Source organism: Odocoileus virginianus, chromosome 4 (genome assembly GCF_023699985.2).
Source record: "Odocoileus virginianus isolate 20LAN1187 ecotype Illinois chromosome 4, Ovbor_1.2, whole genome shotgun sequence".
NCBI lineage: Eukaryota > Metazoa > Chordata > Mammalia > Artiodactyla > Cervidae > Odocoileus > Odocoileus virginianus.
In genome coordinates, this window is record NC_069677.1 from 93,053,151 (window position 1) to 93,069,749 (window position 16,599).

The 16,599-nt window shown below is 42.4% G+C and overlaps 1 protein-coding gene across 2 annotated transcripts in view; it reads left to right on the forward strand.

Moving 5' to 3' along the window:
• KCNH8 (potassium voltage-gated channel subfamily H member 8) overlaps nucleotides 1–16,599 on the forward strand; it is a 444,848-nt gene that overhangs the window by 340,469 nt on the left and 87,780 nt on the right. For both annotated transcript variants that reach the window (XM_070467057.1, XM_070467059.1), the window contains exons 9-10: nucleotides 13,411–13,610; nucleotides 15,082–15,331. In XM_070467057.1, coding sequence (XP_070323158.1) covers nucleotides 13,411–13,610; nucleotides 15,082–15,331 — 450 coding nt within the window. The remainder of the gene's footprint in view (nucleotides 1–13,410; nucleotides 13,611–15,081; nucleotides 15,332–16,599) is intronic.

The window sequence follows — 16,599 nt, forward strand, 5'->3', positions numbered from 1 at the left end:
ACTTAGAACTCACACACATAAATTGACGTCAGGGTTGTGTTAGTTTCAGGGGTGTAGCCAAGTGATTCAGCTCTACATCTACATGCACCCATTCCTTTCCAGAGTCTTTTCCCATATAGGTTATTGCAGAATATGGAGTCGAGTTCCCTGTGTGATAAAGCAGGTCTTTGTTGATTATCTATTTTAAATACAGTAGCATGTGTATATTAATTGGGATTATCATGTCCTCTGATATGAGGTTGAACCTTATTATACAGCACAGTTTCTACCAACTTCCTTGCATAGATGTGAGATGAATATTGAGACTTCACACAATGAGTCATCCAATGGACGTGAAACCAGGGCAGCATCAGGCAAACTTTCCCTCGAGGAGTTTGGGATCAGCTTGAAAGGGATCGGCTGAAATGTGCAGAAAGAGCTTAAACAATGCCAGGCAGGATACACTGAGTGCCAAGTCAGCTAGGAAGTTCAGAAGCAGTGAGAAACGGGGCCAAGGATCAGAGAATTTCTTGGAAAGGCAGAGTAGCTGAAGTAGCAGGTTGGGACTGCAGCATTTGAAACAGGCTCTTGGCCAGTGTGGAGCAGTAACAGCCTAGGGAGCAGAGAACAGGAATTCTCATTTTCTGAAGAGCTGTCATGTGCCAGATCCCGTGGTGGTAATTTTATACCCGGTATTATGGCTTACATAATTGCCGCTCTCTTTGATGGCCCATCTTTCAGCCCAGCAGAATGACAAGCATTTTGCAAACAAACACAGTCTATACTTATTTAATATTTGCCTGTGTTTTTTCTACTCCTAATGGAAATTATTTTGGAAATGCTCAAATGCTCAAGGCTTAACCTACTAATTTGACATTGGAAGAATATGTTAGACAATGAAGCTTATTTCCTATTGATTCACGGACTCTAGTGTAAGCGGTCCTGAATTAGAAATTGCTAAGGATATTATTGTTCCCTGCTATTCCCTGTAAGTAGAAGCTAAGCCAGTCACAAAGCCAAAAGATATGGGAAATACTCAGATAGTGCCTCTGTCACTTGGTAAATGTTTATTGAGAAAATTACCCAGGTGCAAAACCAGTACTCATTTGTAAATGGCATTAAAGCATTTAGGTAACTTAGCAGAACTTAGGAAGCCATTGGTTTTGAATGGCAAATGACATCTAGGCAACTTGAATTTATTAAATAAAGCTTTGCAAATTTGTGTCTGTGGGAAATAGCTCTATTATTGTGACAATTACCCTAGGCTAAGAGAAATGATACCTTCATTTTAATATTTCCTGGTTAACTAATTGCTGGCATAATTTTGAGAACTAATCCTAAGAGCTCACAATATTGAATACTTTGTTCATTTAATTCTTATAACACTATGAAATAGAGGTTATTAGCACCCTAATTTCGAAATAAGGCAACAGAGGTTTATTGAATTTAAATGCCAGGGTTCACTAAAACCTAGCAAACTTTTTGTAAGATATCCACTTCATTATATACTGCAAATTTATTTTATTCATTGAATTTTTATAAATATGTACAAATAATTTATTTTTTAATTTAAAGTATGCATTACCATGGAATCAACACTGAGATATCTTATTAGGGATCCCACACAGCTTATGAAACTGCTAATAACAGAGATACAATATTTACTACAAAAACAAGCAGGAATGGTATTAAATGCTGCAAGTGGGTGTCAAAACCCCCGATAATCATCTGGGGCAGAGGCTCTCCGAAGCTGAGTGAGGAGAAGAGAGAAAAAAAAGATTCTACATGACATCTATAATTAGAGTGTGCATATCACTGATTTATGGGAAGAATATTTTAAGCTATTGAAGAGAAGCAAAAATAGTGAAAAGAAAATCCATACCTAGACAAGTCTTTGTAAATTTTGAGAAGACCCAAAACAAAGGAGGAACCCTAAAAGCTTCAACAACTCTTAGAATTAATAAGTAAATTTAGGAAGGCTGATGGATATAAAGTCAATGTGCAAAAGAATCAATTGTATTCTATATTAGTAATAAACAATTGGACAGCGAAATATAGAAAAGAATTATAAAACATCAAATACATAGGAACAGATGTTTAAAATATGCAGTATTATTACACAAAAAACTACAAAATATTGAAAAATTTACCAGTAGTTTAAAATAGTGGAAGGATATGCCTGCATTGGGGCTTTACTGTAGTTCAGCTGGTGAAGAATCCGCCTGCAGTGTGGGAGGCCCCGATTCGATTCCTGGGTTGGCAGGATCCCCTAGAGAAGGGATAGGCTATGCACTCCAGTATTCTTGGGCTTCCCTGCTGGCTCAACTGGTAAAGAATCTGTCTGCAACGCTGGAGACATGGGTTCGATCCCTGGGTTGGGAAGATCCCCTGCAGAAGGGAAAGGCTGCCCACTCCAGTATTCTGGTCTGGAGAATTCCATGAACTGTGTAGTCCATGGGTCACTAAGAGTCGGACATGACTGAGCACTAACACTTTCACTTTCGTGGTAAACATACTAGCTTTATTCAAGTTAACCTTAAGAGTCAATGCAATCTCAGTCAAAAATCCCAGTAAATGTGTGTTTGTCTGTGTGTATGAGCCTGTTTGAAAACTGACAAGCTGTTTCTAAAAACCAAGGGAAATGCAAAATTAAAAAGAATGTAAGCAGTAAAGAAGAATATTGCATTGTAAACCTTCATAAAGAAGAACAAAATTGGAAGATTTATGCTGCAAATATCATGCTGTGCGACAAAGTCACAGTAGTTAAAGTATGGTGTTGCCTCAGGGATAGATAACTAAGCTAATGGAAAAGAAGAGTGCGCGGAAACCTGCCTGTAAGCATATGGCCACTTTATTTATGACACTGGTGACACTGTAATACAAGGGAGGAATGATGATACTTTTTATTTTTTTATTTTTATTTTTTTTAACCTACAACAATCTAGTTTATTTATTTATTTTTTTTCCATTTATTTTTATTAGTTGGAGGCTAATTACTTTACATCATTGCAGTGGTTTTAAAAATTAAGTTGTATTAATTTGTATTAATGCTTATAGCGGCATTGCAATGTTGTGTTAGTTTATAATGAGCAGCAAAGTGACTCAGCTCTGTGTATACATATATCCCCTCATTTCTTAATTTCCCTCCCATGTAGATCTCCAAAGAGCATTGGGGAGAGTCCCCTGAGTAGATTCTCCTTGGTTATCTATTTTATACATAGTACCAATAGTGTGTGTGTGTGTGTGTGTGTATATATATATATATATATATATACACACACACATATATCTCAATCCCCATCTCCCAATTCCTCCCACCTTCTTCCCCCTTTCTTAGTGTTCATATGTTTGTTGTCCACATGTGTCTCTATTTCTGCTTTGCAAATAAGTTCATCTGTACCATTTTTCTATATTCCACATGTATGTGTTGATATGCAGTATTTGTTTTTCTCTTTCTGACTCTCTTCACTCTGTGTGAGTCTCTAGGTTTATCCACATCTCCGTAAATGACACAATCTCATTCCTCTTTATGGCTGAGTAATAGTCCACTGTATATATGCACCACATCTTCTTTATCCATTCCTCTGTTGATGGACGTTTAGGTTGTTGCCTTGGCATGGCTGTTGTAAACAGCTGCACAATGGACATCAGACTACCTGTATCTTCTGAAATTACAGTTTCCTCCAGGCGTATGCCCAGGAGTGCAGGGATTGCTAGGTCAATGGTAGCTCTATTTTTAGTTTTTTAAAAAACTTCCATGCTGTTCTTCAGAGTGGCTGCATCAACTTACATTCCCACCAACAATTCCAAAGGGTTCCATTTTCTCCATACCCTCCCTGACATTCGTTGTCTGTAGATTTTTTGATGACGGCCATTCTGACCAGTGCAAGGCAATACCTCATTGTGGTTTTAATATGAATTTCTCTAATAATTAGTGATGTTGAGCATCTTTTCATATCTTTGTTGGCGTTCTGTATGTCTTCTTATTTCTACATGTTGAAAAATAAACTTGACCACTCTTAAAACTAAGTTGAAATTAATTCCAGATGGATTTTGATCCAATGGTAAAAGGGAAAACAATAAAGCTTCTAAAAGATAACATAGGAGAGTATTTTCATGACCTTGGGTTTGGCAAAAATTTCTTAAGCATGACACAAAAAGCCATATCCACAAAAGGAAGTGTTATAAATTGAATTTCAGAGCTTCTATTTATCAAGTCAAAGTCTCTCAATCAAGTCCTACTCTTTGTGATGCTTTGGACTACACAGTCCATGGAATTCTCCAGGCCAGAATACTGGAGTGGGTAGCCTTTCCCTTCTGCAGGGGATCTTCCCAACCCAGGGATCAAACTCATGTCTCCAGCATTGCAGACAGATTCTTTACTAGTTGAGCCAGCAGGGAAGCCCAAGAATACTGGAGTGGGTAGCCTATCCCTTCTCTAGGGGATCTTCCCGACCCAGGAATCAAATCAGGGTCTCCCAAATTATAGGCGGATTTGTTACCAGCTGAGCCACAAGGGAAGCCTTTTCTAATTATCAAAAGATATTAAGAATTTTGAGCATTCTTTGGCATTGCCTTTCTTCTCAATGCCAAAAAATGCTCAAACTACCACACAATTGCACTCATCTCACACGCTAGTAAAGTAATGCTCAAAATTCTCAAAGCTAGGCTTCAACAGTACATGAACCATGAACTTCCAGATGTTCAAGTTGGTTTTAGAAAAGGCAGAGGAACAAGAGATTAAATTGCCCACATCCTCTGGATCATCGAGCAAGAGAATTCCAGAAAAACATCTATTTCTGCTTTCTTGACTATGCCAAAGCCTTTGACTGTGTGGATCACAATAAACTGTGGAAAATCCTGAAAGAGATGGGAATACCAGACTACCCGACCTGCCTCTTGAAAAAAACTGGTATGCAGGTCAGGAAGCAACAGTTAGAACTGGACATGGAACAACAGACTGGTTCCAAATAGGAAAAGGAGTACGTCAAGGTTGTATATTGTCACCCCACTTATTTAACTTATATGCAGAGTACATCATGAGAAATGTTGGGCTGGTAGAAGCACAAGCTGGAATCAAGATTTCTGAGAGAAATATCAATAACCTCAGATATGCAGATGACACCACCCTTATGACAGAAAGTGAAGAAGAACTAAAGAGCCTCTTGATGAAAGTGAAAGAGGAGAGTGAAAAAGTTGGCTTAAAGCTCAACATTCAGAAAATGAAGATCATGGCATCTGGTCCCATCACTTCATGGCAAATAGATGGGGAAACAATGGAAACAGTGGCTGACTTTATTTTTTTGGGCTCCAAAATCACTGCAGATGGTGATTGCAGCCATGAAATTAAAAGACACTTCTTGGAAGGAAAGTTATGACCAACCTAGATAGCATATTAGAAAGCAGAGACATTACTTTGCCAACAAAGGTCCGTCTTGTCAAAGCTATGGTTTTTCCAGTGGTCATGTATGGATGCGAGAGTTGGACGGTGAAGAAAGCTGAGTGCCAAAGAATTGATGCTTTTGAACTGTGGTGTTGGAGAAGATGCTTGAGAGTCCCTTGGACTGCAAGGAGATCCAACCAGTCCATCCTAAAGGAGATCAGTCCTGGGTGTTCATTGGAAGGACTGATGTTGAAGCTGAAACTCCAATCCTTTGGCCACCTGATGTGAAGAGCTGACTCATTGGAAAAGACCCTGATGCTGGGAAAGATTGAGGGCAGGAGGAGAAGAGGACGACAGAGGATGAGATGGCTGGATGGCATCACTGACTCGATGGGCATGAGTTTGAGTAATCTCAGTGAGTTGGTGATGGACAGGGAGGCTTGGAGTGCTGTGGTTCATGGGGTCGCAAAGAGTCTGACACGACTGAGTGAATGAACTGAACTGAATTATTAAGAATGAGAAGAGGCAAGCCACAGGATGGAAGCTATTTGCAAAAACAAACTTGTGTCTGACAAAAAGACTTATCTATTATATATAAAGAACTCTTACAAATCAATAAGATCAGACAACTAAAAAAATGTGTTCAAGATTTTTAAGCACTTGAAACATAGATTTCCATACCAGAATAAACAATAAACATATAAAAAAGTTGCCCAGCTTCATTCACCTAGGATATACAAATTAAGATCAAAATTAGATAGCATTCACACACACCACTAGAATGGTATACTTAAACACACTGACCACCCTGAGAGTTTGAGAGGATGTGGAACATCTTGACTTCTCCTCTAACGTGTGTCAAGTTGGTACAAGAGTCATCCGCATCTACCAAGCTGAACATACCTATTTTCTGTGACTCAGCAATTCCATTTGTGAAGGTATATTCAACAAAAAATCATATATAGACACATCAAAAGACATGCATGTAGAAGCATTACTGAAAAAATTGCAAAGTGGAAATGCTCATTAATAGGAGAATAAGTATGTAAATTATGAAATGATTGTTCAGTAGACTACCATACCATAATGAGAATGAATGGACTGTTATGTCATGTGACCACAGGGATAAATCTTATGAACGCAATGCTGAGCAGAGAAAGCAGACAGAAATAAGCAGTTATTGTGGGATTTTGCTTTAGGAAAGTTCAAGAGTAGGCAAAAGATATTGATTGCAATGTAATTTATAGCTGTGGTCACCTTGGTGAGGGTGCTGGCTAGTGATTATGAGATGAAGTCAGGGAGTCTGGAATGCTGATAATACACCATCTGTTCATCTGAGGGGATCCCATCGATCTGTTCACTCTGAGACATCTCAGTGAGCTCTGCACCTAGTATTTGTCTAATTTCCTCGTTGTGGGTCTTTGGTATTAATTTTATCTTGTAAAAGTATAATAGATGACCTAAAAATGATAGCATAACTATCTAGTATGGGATGAGAAAGGGGATAGCAGTGAGCTGAGTTCTCACCTTTCATGTCTAGTTGCTTTTTAGGTTTTGTCTTAATATGATAAGTCAATCAATGGAGGTGAAATGGCATGACCTACAATGTTCATGATAATTACATGACCTAAAAGAAAAGATTTGGAAAGACTGCCTTTGGGGATTGAGATCAGGATGCTGGGACAGGCTTGGGACCAAACTCTTCATAAATTTTCTAAGCTACTTCCGTGTCATTATAAAACTTTTTAAAGAAAGTATCAAAGTGCCAGAGGTTCATTTCAGTTCCATAAATATTTATGATACACTAAAATTATTCTAGGCACTGTGCTAGATGCTAGGGAAACAAAGATGACTAAGATGGGATGCTTTCCTTCGAGGAGTTCACAGTGGAGTAATGGAAATAGGTACTCAGGCAGATGATGTTCTTTATTTTTCCATTTTAGCTTCATAATGCACATTTTGAAAGAACCGGAAAATCCACATAAAAAGTAAAAGTACATGTAATCCCGTCTCCAAAAGATATTCTTTTCAGTCTTTTTATACATTTGCATCCCTATTTTCTGAAAGATTTATATCAATTTCACGTATCATTTTTGTCACCAAACAGAATATCTTGAGAACATTTTGCCATGTCTTTTAAAGTTCTTCTGTTACTAGTGGCCACTTAGTAGTACCCTAGTGACAGAGCCACGAGTATCGGCACCATTAGCTCAGCCTTGGAGGTTAGACAAAGCTTCCAGTGAAGAGGACTCCTCGCTGAGAGCATGTCTAGTTCAAATATGGCGTCGTTGTCATGGAAAATGTGGAGTTAAACTCCACAGCCAAGGTGTTCCTGGGTCCTCTTATCCTACATTTACTACCCTGATGTGATTTTATTAGACCCAGAAATTTGCTGTTTTTAAGGTACCTTTACACTGCCATTTCAGTTCATCATTTAGGAAGTTGATCTCACTTTCTGATTTCTCCGCCAACGGCCGCCCACAAGCCATGTACTTATAGCAAGGACTGGAAAATTCCAATGCAATAAGTAGGCAAGAGGGAGGAGCAGGGCAGCTGAAACACCCCAGAGCCTGAATTCTGGTCTGCTTCTATGCCAGGAGAGCCTAGTCCCACTGTGGACTCACTGCAAAGTAGCTGACTAAAGGAGCCAGAAGTTATGATATATCTCAGGATAGCAAGGTTGCCCCAAATCCAGAAAGAGAGGCGGTGGAGAGAAAAGGAGAGGGAGGAGGGGAGAGGAGGGGGGAAGAAAGCGGGGAGGGAAAGGAAAGATAAAAAAGGAAGGAGAAAGCTGGGCAGCCTGTAAGGACGCACTTTCACTCGAGGTCTGTTTATTTTCTTCTCGGATCCCGATTGTTGAATTTCCTCCAAAGACCTGATATTATGATGATATTTTACAAAATATGTTCTATACAAAACTCCTACACAATGCAAAAGAGCCTCCCACACACTCAGCAGCAGGCCTAGCATGCTACTTTAAGAATTATACACATCAAATTTGCTGGGAATAAAAGGAAAAGCAAAGGATAATTTCCAGGCTGACCTGGATATAGAAGTTCTTCTGTCAAAGTTTGATAACAGATGAAATGATTTGGCCTGACAGTTACACACACACTTCACCAGGGTGAAAATAATCACCCATGGCAGAGAAGCAGTAACTTTGGGAACTGAGAGAATTTGAAAGCTACGTTTTATTTTTTAACTACTTAAACTAGACGTATTTTCCTATGCTAAAATGAGGCTTTGAAATTATGATGACTCAGACATACACTGGGCTTCCCTTGTGGCTCAGCTGGTAAAGAATCTGCCTGCAATGTGGGAGACCTGGGTCCTATCCCTGGGTTGGGAAGACCCCCTGGAGAAGGGAAAGGCTACTCACTCCAGTGTTCTGGCCTGGAGAACTCTATGAACTGTATAGTCCATGGGATCTCAAAGAGTTGTACACAACTGAGCGACTTTTACTCATTCACTGCCTATGCTAAAATGAGACTTTGAAATTATGATGACTCAGACATACACTACTTTCCAACAACACTTGTGAATGCTACAATTAATCCAGTAATTCATTTTATTGATAATGTACAATTAGGATGCTAAGTGATCTGAACATATTACTTCTCTTAATTTAAGTCTTTTACACCCATTATAATTAAGCAAAGCAAAGTTAAAATCATACACATAATAAGGAAAGTAGTATTAAAATAAATGAAATAAGATTGTCCTCCATACTCAGTTTAACTGCCACAAAAGACTATTACTACATCCTTTTACAGATGGTGGGGCTTCTAAACATTGAGCCCATAAATGTATTAACACAGCCTGAAATTGAAGTTTAACTCCTTTGACTTGGAGCAGAATCAGTTCTTTTCTTTGCTGCTGCTGCTGCTGAGTCACTTCAGTCGTGTCTGACTCTGTGTGACCCCATAGACGGCAGCCCACCACGCTTTCCATCCCTGGGATTCTCCAGGCAAGAACACTGCAGTGGGTTGCCAGTTCCTTCTCCAATGCATGAAAGTGAAGTCGCTCAGTCATGTCTGACTCGTAGAGGCCCCATGGACCACAGCCCACCAGGCTCCTCCGTCCATGGGATTCTCCAGGCAAGGGTACTGGAGTGGGCTGCCATCGCCTTCTCCGTTTCTTTGCTAAGTGTTTATCATAAATAGAGATCTCCTCTTGCAAATAAAATATTTAAGCATCAGAATGGACCTCTCTTTATGACCTACAAATAACCGTTCAATATTTAGTTGTTAAGCAATATGTGTTTTTCTTGGGATAGTTTTAATCCTTTGAAAGACATTTCATTTTTGAACATTTAGAAAGAATATACACCTATGTGTGCTGGCATGTAGCAGGAATTTCTTAAATATTTCTTGAATTTCTTCCGTCAAGAAGTTATTTACACAAAAAACCACTCTTAATTATTTGACAGGCTGCTGGAAAACCTTAAAGCTGGTTTTCTCCCCACAATTGTATACCACTGAGCAACCTGAAAATGCATAGCACTTTTCACTTGGATGGAAAAATTAACATAACTTGAGCACCCACTGTTTTTCACACACCATCAGGCACTTTTTAAAAACATATATTAACTCTTTAAAGCCTTATTGATTGGAATAATCCTGTCAATAAGGTACAATTATGCCCATTTCACATATAAAGAAACCATGCAAGGGAATTATATATCTTGCCTGATGTATGAAATTAGGACGTGGTATAACCAGGATTTAAATCCAGTGGGGTCTGATTCCAAAGTCCATATTTCGTCTGCAATATTATATTGCCTCTTGTATATAGACCTTAAATTTAACTCTATTCTAGTAACTTCTCCAAAATATTGAGACCTTTCTTGTTAATATGGGCTGACTTTATTAGCATGGTGGCCATATTTTCCGTAGAGAAATGGTAATGTTTAACCTGATGAAGAGTTTTAACGCCAGTGTTAGGTTAGCTGGAAGTTAGTATGACAGAGGTTAATTTCTGATAAACGTAGGGGCAAGAAAGGATTCGAGTTGGGCTATCTTGAAATATTCAGGAGGATGGATATAGTCACAGGTTGACATGTTTGCACTAATTTATCAATTCTGATGCTAAGAAGTTTTTGACATAATTCCTTAGACATTGGGATTTGGCACAGAAATGTTTTGATAGGTCTTAATAGATAAAATAGACATTTTTAGTCTTTTTTCTTTTTTAACTAAAACCTGCTGGAGCCAGTGATTTCACCCAACCCCTGAGCTTCTTGTGTGCTTAAGTGCTCAGTCGTGTCTGACTCTGTGACCCCACGGACCGTAGCCCGCCAGGCTCCTCTGGCCATGGGATTCTCCAGGCAAGAACACTGGAGTGGGTAGCCGTTCCCTTCCCCGAGTGTCCTGCCTCCTAGCCGGTCCCACAGGGACTGGAGCTGAAATCTAAAGAGTTGACCTGCCCACAAATGTGGGCGCCCCTCATTCTTTCTCCCGGTTCCACAAGCCCAGGTGGGCCCAAGGCCTTCTCGGGCTCGCTCCTGGTGGTGTCCGCTAGGCCATTCCCACTGTTAGACCTGCAGCTACTGCTTAGGGCCAAATCCTCGCATCTTTTCTGACTTTGAGATTCCTGATCCCACCCCAGAGTGTGCAGCTCCTGGGAGGCTGAGTCCGTCTGCTCACTCTTCTTCTGTGAGACAAACCTCATCCCCAGGCCCCATCCACTCTGGAATTCTGATGAACAGAGTCTGGTCTCTCATTACACCCTGGTGGTGCTTTAGGGAGGCAGTCTCAGCGAGGAGGCAGGGATAAAGTGAGTCAGAAAGAGAAAAACAGATACCGTATATTAACGCATGTGTGTGCACTCCAGAAACATTAGGTCCTGATGAACCTATGTTTGCAAAGCAGAAATAGAGACACATGGAGGACGGATGTATGAACCCCAAGGCTGGAGGGGAGTGGGGTGAAGTGAGAGGTTGAGATTGACGTGTAGACACTGCTACGTCTAAGACAGACAGCCCATGAGAACCTGCACAGTCCAGGGGAGTCTGCTCAGCGCTCATGGAGACCTAAACGGGACGGAAATCCAAAAAAGAGGGGACACGTGTCCCACAGAGCTGATTTGCTTTGCTGTGCAATGGAAACTAACGCAACCTTGTTAAGCAAGTTCACGCCAATTAAAAAAAAAAAATACTGTCTGACCAAGAGACCTCATCGAAACAGGAGTCACATCTTCACGGACCATCCGGCTCTCCTCAGAAGGGCAGCAAGGGCTCGACGCACCGCTCCTGCTTTTCTCTGTCGATTCTTTGCTCCTGAAATGGTCTGAGTTTCTAATATCTGTCACCCTTACAATTAAAGCAGCTAGAGAGCTGGGGTTCAGATTGCCCAGGAAATACTCAATTACACTTCTAACATCTTTTTTGGAGTCTTTATTAATATAAATGTGTCATATTTAATATCCTAAAACTAATTTCAAATGATGGCTTTGGGGAAGAGATTAATATTCTCATAAAGGTTAACCCAGTTTTTTATTATAGACTTACTTTTGAAATGTAATTGTTATTGTAATAAAACTATAAGGCCTTAACTTGATAGCTTATTCTATGAAATTATTAAAACCATTTCATTGTACCTACACAACTATGGGCTTCCCAGGCGCCACTAGTGGTAAAGTACCAGCCTGCCAATGCAGGAGACATGAGAGGCGTGGGTTCAGTTCCTGGGTCTGGAAGATCCTCTGAAGGAGGGCATGGCAACCCACTCCAGTATTCTTGCCTGGAGAATCCCATGGACAGAGGCGCCTGGCGGGCTACAGTCTATAAGGTCACACAGAGTCAGACACGACTGAGGCAACTTAGCACACAGGCACTTCTACGCAACTACACCCAACTGTTAGAATAATCCAGATGTTGAATAGAGTACAGAACAAAAGTTTTTGTTATAGCCGGAATGGTAGCCAGCAGATTAAGTGTGGGTCAAAGGGGGTCTATTTTTCATATTATTGACTGCTTTTCAAAAGATATTTTTAGTCTGATCAAGCTACATGGAATCGAAATGACTAAACTGGGATGCATCCTTTGGCAAAGTGGCTGCCCCAAAATGCCTGTATCAGAATAGCTGTGTCATAGTCTGACTGAACATGTATTATACTCTCAGCATGCGTTACACTCTCATCTCTCAGAGTTGTGTATTCAGGGTTAGGCATGTTTATGGCTGAATGAATGCTTGACAATAGTCTTCTAATATAGGTAGAAATATGGTCGTTAGAGTGGGTTAATTAATTTAGCCAGCTAATATTTGCTGGGTAACTACTATTGTCCAGGTTTCTTTCAATAATAACTTTTCCTGGGACTTCCCTGGAGTCCAGTGGTTAAGTCTGTGCTTTCCCTGCAGGGGGCACAGGTTCAGCCCTTGGCAGGGAGAACTAAGACCCCGCATGCTGCATGGTGAGGCCAAAAAAGAAAAGTATATATATTTTTTCCAATATTTTTCTCTTATTATCAGAATCTAGGATCACTGAAATCTTTTTAAAATAATTTATTCAATGTGAATCATAATTCATGAAGTTAAGTAAATTACAAGATATTTAAGGAGGAGAAATCCCATATGTGCCAAGATTCAGTGTACTAAGTGTAACCAGTGAGCGGGTTAACTGTCTCAGTTAACTTACTGTCTCAGGGAAGTCATGACAGCTGCAAGGTGCACTAAAATCCATTTTATAAACAAGTCTCTCCTCTTCGCCACGTATGAGTAGGCAAAGCTTGAAGTACTCTTTGCTCACAGATTAAAATGTTTTAAATCATGGTTTCTTGTCTCTTGAAAATTGGCTAGTCAAGGAATATGATATCAAGCATACAAAGGGTCCATGCGCTGAAAAGCAAACTCATTATAAAATTCAGATACCTATCTAGCTAAGTCAGCTTCAACTTACAGCCTGTGTCTTAATAAAGTTCTGTGATTCTCACTTAAAAAGTAGCTGTGACACGGTGCCCACGCAGGCGCTGCACGGGTCCGGGTCTGCAGCCTGCAGGCTTGCGGGCGAGGAGGCAGCCCGCACCCGTGACGTGTGGCGTGTCTCCTCAGCCTTGATGCACGCCCTGGTGTTCGGGAATGTGACGGCGATCATCCAGAGGATGTACTCCCGGTGGTCCCTCTATCACACCAGGACCAAGGACCTGAAAGACTTCATCCGCGTCCACCGCCTGCCCCAGCAGCTCAAGCAGCGGATGCTGGAGTACTTCCAGACAACCTGGTCAGTCAACAACGGCATAGACTCCAACGAGGTAAGGTGGGTTTCCCCCGTGGCCGTTCTCAGGCGGGAAGCGCACAGCCTGAGGGGACGTTCTCAGGCCGGAAGCGCACAGCCTGAGGGGACGTTCTCAGGCCGGAAGCGCACAGCCTGAGGGGACGTTCTCAGGCGGGAAGCGCACAGCCTGAGGGGACGTTCTCGGGCAGGAAGCGCACGGCCTGAGGGGACGTTCTCAGGCAGGAAGCGCACAGCCTGAGGGGAAGTTCTCAGGCAGGAAGCGCACAGCTTGAGGGGAAGGCAAGTGCTTCAGTGCAGGTCTGAGGGGCGAGGCGCACACCTACCGGCTTCTTCGCCTCTTTGCCGTTAACCTCTCATGACCCCCACAGGTGTTCTTTCGTCTGGTCTCGCTTACATTTTCATGATGTCACTGGATCGGCCAGTGCTTCACAGTAGCTTCGGTCAGTCAGGTAGACATATTTTCATTCTCACTGACCCTCTTTGGAGGAACCAATTCTTAGGACAGTTGAATGGTATAATCATGGACCATTAGATTAATCAGGGTAATGTTTACCTTTAAAGCCAACAAAGTAAAAAAAAAAGCATTTTTGTGCAAACATGTTAGGACTTCCAGAACACCCTGGACCACCGCTGTAGGTATCCTATAAGTGAGGCAGCTAGCTATTCCATCATCCCGTCAACAGAGCCAGGGTCAATATTTTTAAGTGCTTGTTTGGTTTTTCTCTCTTCAGATGAGCAGGACAGCGGGGGAAACACTCGAGGGCCCATATCTTCTGTCCTGAGTTAACTGTCTGTCAGAAGCAAGCCACGAACTACAATATGTTTCATTCTAGAGTCTTTTATTAACTGATTGTCTTTCTCCAGCCTTACTAGTAGCTGATGAGTCAGGAGCACACAGCCGGGCTCGCGGTCCCAGAGGTCCGGGCCTATTCGTGCGCGCGGCTTCCTCCTCTGCCCGCGGACGGGTCGGACAGCGGGGCAGCGGCCCTGCGCTCTCCCAGTCAGGCCGGGCTCACGGTCCCAGAGGTCCGGGCCTGTTCGTGCGCGCGGCTTCCTCCTCTGCCCGCGGATGGGTCGGACAGCGGGGCAGCGGCCCTGCGCTCTCACAGTCAGGCCGGGCTCGCGGTCCCAGAGGTCCGGGCCTATTCGTGCGCGCGGCTTCCCCCTCTGCCCGCGGACGGGTCGGACAGCGGGGCAGCGGCCCTGCGCTCTCCCAGTCAGGCCGGGCTCGCGGTCCCAGAGGTCCGGGCCTTTCGTGCGCGCGGCTTCCCCCTCTGCCCGCGGACGGGTCACACAGCGGGGCAGCGGCCCTGCGCTCTCCCAGTCAGGCCGGGCTCGCGGTCCCAGAGGTCTGGGCCTATTCGTGCGCGCGGCTTCCCCCTCTGCCCGCGGACGGGTCGGACAGCGGGGCAGCGGCCCTGCGCTCTCCCAGTCAGGCGGCCTCGCGAGGCTGCCCCCAGCTCGGCCCCTCTCTCTCCTCCCCGCAGCTTCTGAAAGACTTCCCCGACGAGCTCCGCTCGGACATCACCATGCACCTGAACAAGGAGATCCTGCAGCTGTCCCTCTTCGAGTGCGCCAGCCGCGGCTGCCTGCGCTCGCTGTCCCTGCACATCAAGACCTCCTTCTGCGCGCCCGGCGAGTACCTGCTCCGCCAGGGGGACGCCCTGCAGGCCATCTACTTCGTCTGCTCGGGCTCCATGGAGGTGTTGAAGGACAGCATGGTGCTGGCCATTCTCGGTGGGTCTCCCTGGAAAGCCCCGTGGACTCTACTCTGAGGCGTTAACTAAGGAGATGAAAGGGGGGAACTTGTGACTGAGAGAAGGAGCACTAGGGATGAGGATCTCGATTCAGGACATGAGTTCAATCTGCCAGGTTATTATAACTGTCGTTATGCCATATATTGAGTTTGCACTGTGCTGTTACACTCAGCACCTGTTTTGACTCTTGCTAAAAAGTCATATTGTCCCTATTTTACTCGTGAGTAAATAATAGTTAACTTAATTTCTCCCAAATAACATGGCAAGAGATTGAACCCAGTTCTGTTAATTCCTAAAGCCAAGTTATGAATGATGACGTGCCCTGCCTCTTGGTGAAATAGCTGCTGTTTTAAGAATGTTACTGCATTTTTGTGGAGAATCCATTCAGAAAAGAACATTGAAAACTGTTTTATCTGTGCTAGAAATAGCACAAAAATGAATGCATATTGAGAACAAGTTCTTGTAGCAATCATTAATGCAACACTTCAAGGTGATGATAGGCTAATTTTTCTCCCTCAAAGAAAACTCACAGAACAATTTGTGAAGATTTTGTATCACAAGTTGTCTCCAACTATTAAGATGCAGTCAGTGTTTGTTGAAACGTAAAGGTCAGCTAACAACAGACGAAATGCAGGGTTAATGTAGAAAAGTTCCTATCTATTGATACAATTTTATGTGTACCTCTTTTAAAAATCATTTTCATTTGTTCATCTTTTCAACTCATATTTCTCGAGGGTCTATGAATGAATCAGGTAAACAGGTAAACAATATATTTTGAACGCCAGTGCAGAACACCAATGTTTAGAATTTATGTTAATTAAAAGTGACTAATGCAGCATTTTTCATTTTTTAAAATTTTCATATTCAAGAACCTAATTTTGTGGAGAACTTAACCTTTTACAAAATATTTTCACATGTGGGACCTTCGTTAAGTTTTCCTAACACGAAGAGACAGATGACAGGTGTGTTTTTTCCCCAAGGTCAAAGCTAACCTCGGTCTTCAGACTGTCCAGTGCACTTTCCCCCTCTACACAATGCTTTTTTAAAAATTAATTCATTTTTTAATTGAAGGCTAATTGCTTTACAGAATTTTGTTGTTTTCTGTCAAACCTGAACATGAATCAGCCACAGGTATACACATGCCCCCTCCCTCCGTAACCTCCCTCCCAACTCCCTCCCCACCCTACCCCTCTAGCTGATACAGAGCCCCTGTTTGAGTTTCCTGCGACATACAGCAAATTCCTGTTG